This window comes from Apaloderma vittatum, unplaced genomic scaffold (assembly GCF_000703405.1).
Source record: "Apaloderma vittatum isolate BGI_N311 unplaced genomic scaffold, ASM70340v1 scaffold33167, whole genome shotgun sequence".
Lineage (NCBI taxonomy): Eukaryota > Metazoa > Chordata > Aves > Trogoniformes > Trogonidae > Apaloderma > Apaloderma vittatum.
Window position 1 is genome coordinate 5,877 of NW_009728641.1, and position 1,484 is coordinate 7,360.

The 1,484-nt window shown below is 46.6% G+C and overlaps 1 protein-coding gene across 1 annotated transcript in view; it reads left to right on the plus strand.

The window, feature by feature from the left end:
- Nucleotides 1–828: 828 nt before the first annotated feature.
- TRAF6 (TNF receptor-associated factor 6, E3 ubiquitin protein ligase) overlaps nucleotides 829–1,484 on the plus strand; it is a 10,389-nt gene continuing 9,733 nt past the window's right edge. The window contains exon 1 of the mRNA XM_009874131.1: nucleotides 829–1,118. Coding sequence (XP_009872433.1) covers nucleotides 829–1,118 — 290 coding nt within the window. The remainder of the gene's footprint in view (nucleotides 1,119–1,484) is intronic.

The window sequence follows — 1,484 nt, forward strand, 5'->3', positions numbered from 1 at the left end:
GGGGATATGTGACGTTATCTTCTGCCCTTAGGGTCATGTCCCTCGTCCTCGCTGCCAGCTAGACTGGAAGAGGGGAAGGAGAGCAGCATCTCTGAGTGCTAGTAGGTTGTAGATAGCTTTTTCCCTGTGGAAGAATTAGCCTTATCTTACGTGTAGCTTCTTACTCAATTCCAAGTCCTGTCGGCAGTTTTAAAGTGTTATCAGCAGTGCTGTGTGTTTGAATTTCATCTGCAGCCCAGCGTCTGTTTGGTTTGGGCACTGGGACTTGCATTTTAGTGGTTGATACGCACCTGAACTGGTTTGAAACCTATGCTGCGAATCACTGTATGCAGAAAAATAACAGGTATTCACCGACAGGAAAATACAAAATCGAGCTAGTGTCGTCCAGAAAAACTTAGTTTTGTACAGCGTTTTTCCATGCAAATTGTATTTCAGTGCTTTAGAAGTAAATAATCCTGATGGGGTAAGGAGGCATTTTCAGTAAACGTAGCGAGGATAAAGAATATTCCTCTTTTTGTAGAAGTGGACAGATGAAAGAGATTACAGGAGGATGTGTGTGTGTGTGTATTTGAACGGGGCTGACAAGCTGCAGTGCTCTTTCCTAGAGATCACAAGATAAGTCAAAAAGATAACAGAAACTGGAACCAAACAAACCCACGGATTTTGCGTAGAACCACATCTGCACCGCTGGTCCAGTGTTTCTGCTCGGAAATAAAATTTGTTCCTGACTGGAAAGCAAGGCCTTGGGATATTTTAAATTAACTCTTTTTTTTTTTTCCCCCCCTGTCCTCTTGCAGAGCATTTCTGTAGAACACTCGATCAGCTACTATGAGCTTACTCTACAGTGACACCAGCTGTGGAGGCCGAGACGTGGAAAGCGGCTGCTGCGCAGCCATGGCCAGCGCCTGCAGCACCGGGGCGAAGGAAGACACCGTGGGCAGCGGGACCGGGAACCCTCCCGGCTCCTTCGCAGAGGAGACGCAAGGATACGACGTGGAGTTTGATCCGCCCTTGGAAAGCAAATACGAATGTCCCATCTGTTTGATGGCCCTGCGGGAAGCGGTGCAGACACCATGCGGGCACCGCTTCTGCAAAGGCTGCATCGTCAAGTCGATAAGGTAAAGGGAATTTTACGGAAGTGGCTTTATAGGGAGAAATTTGCTTACCGAAGCAGAGCGCCCCCACGTTGGGCGCCAAAATCTATCTTGATTTAGAAGACAGGGGAAAGCCTCCCTTGAAAACGGGAAATGTAAAAAACCCCCCCACACACACGCCTCCGAATTGCTGTGCTTTTGAAATTATGGGGCTTTCAGACAAAGATATGGGGATAGGAATACCAGTTCTTTACTGAGGGATTGCAAACTACGAGGGGTAATGATACAGGGGAAAAAAAACAACAAGAAACAAATAATCCCAGACCCCGACAGAGTCAGAATACCTGACTTGGGAAACAAAAAAAAAAAAGTCCAAATAGATCCAGATTG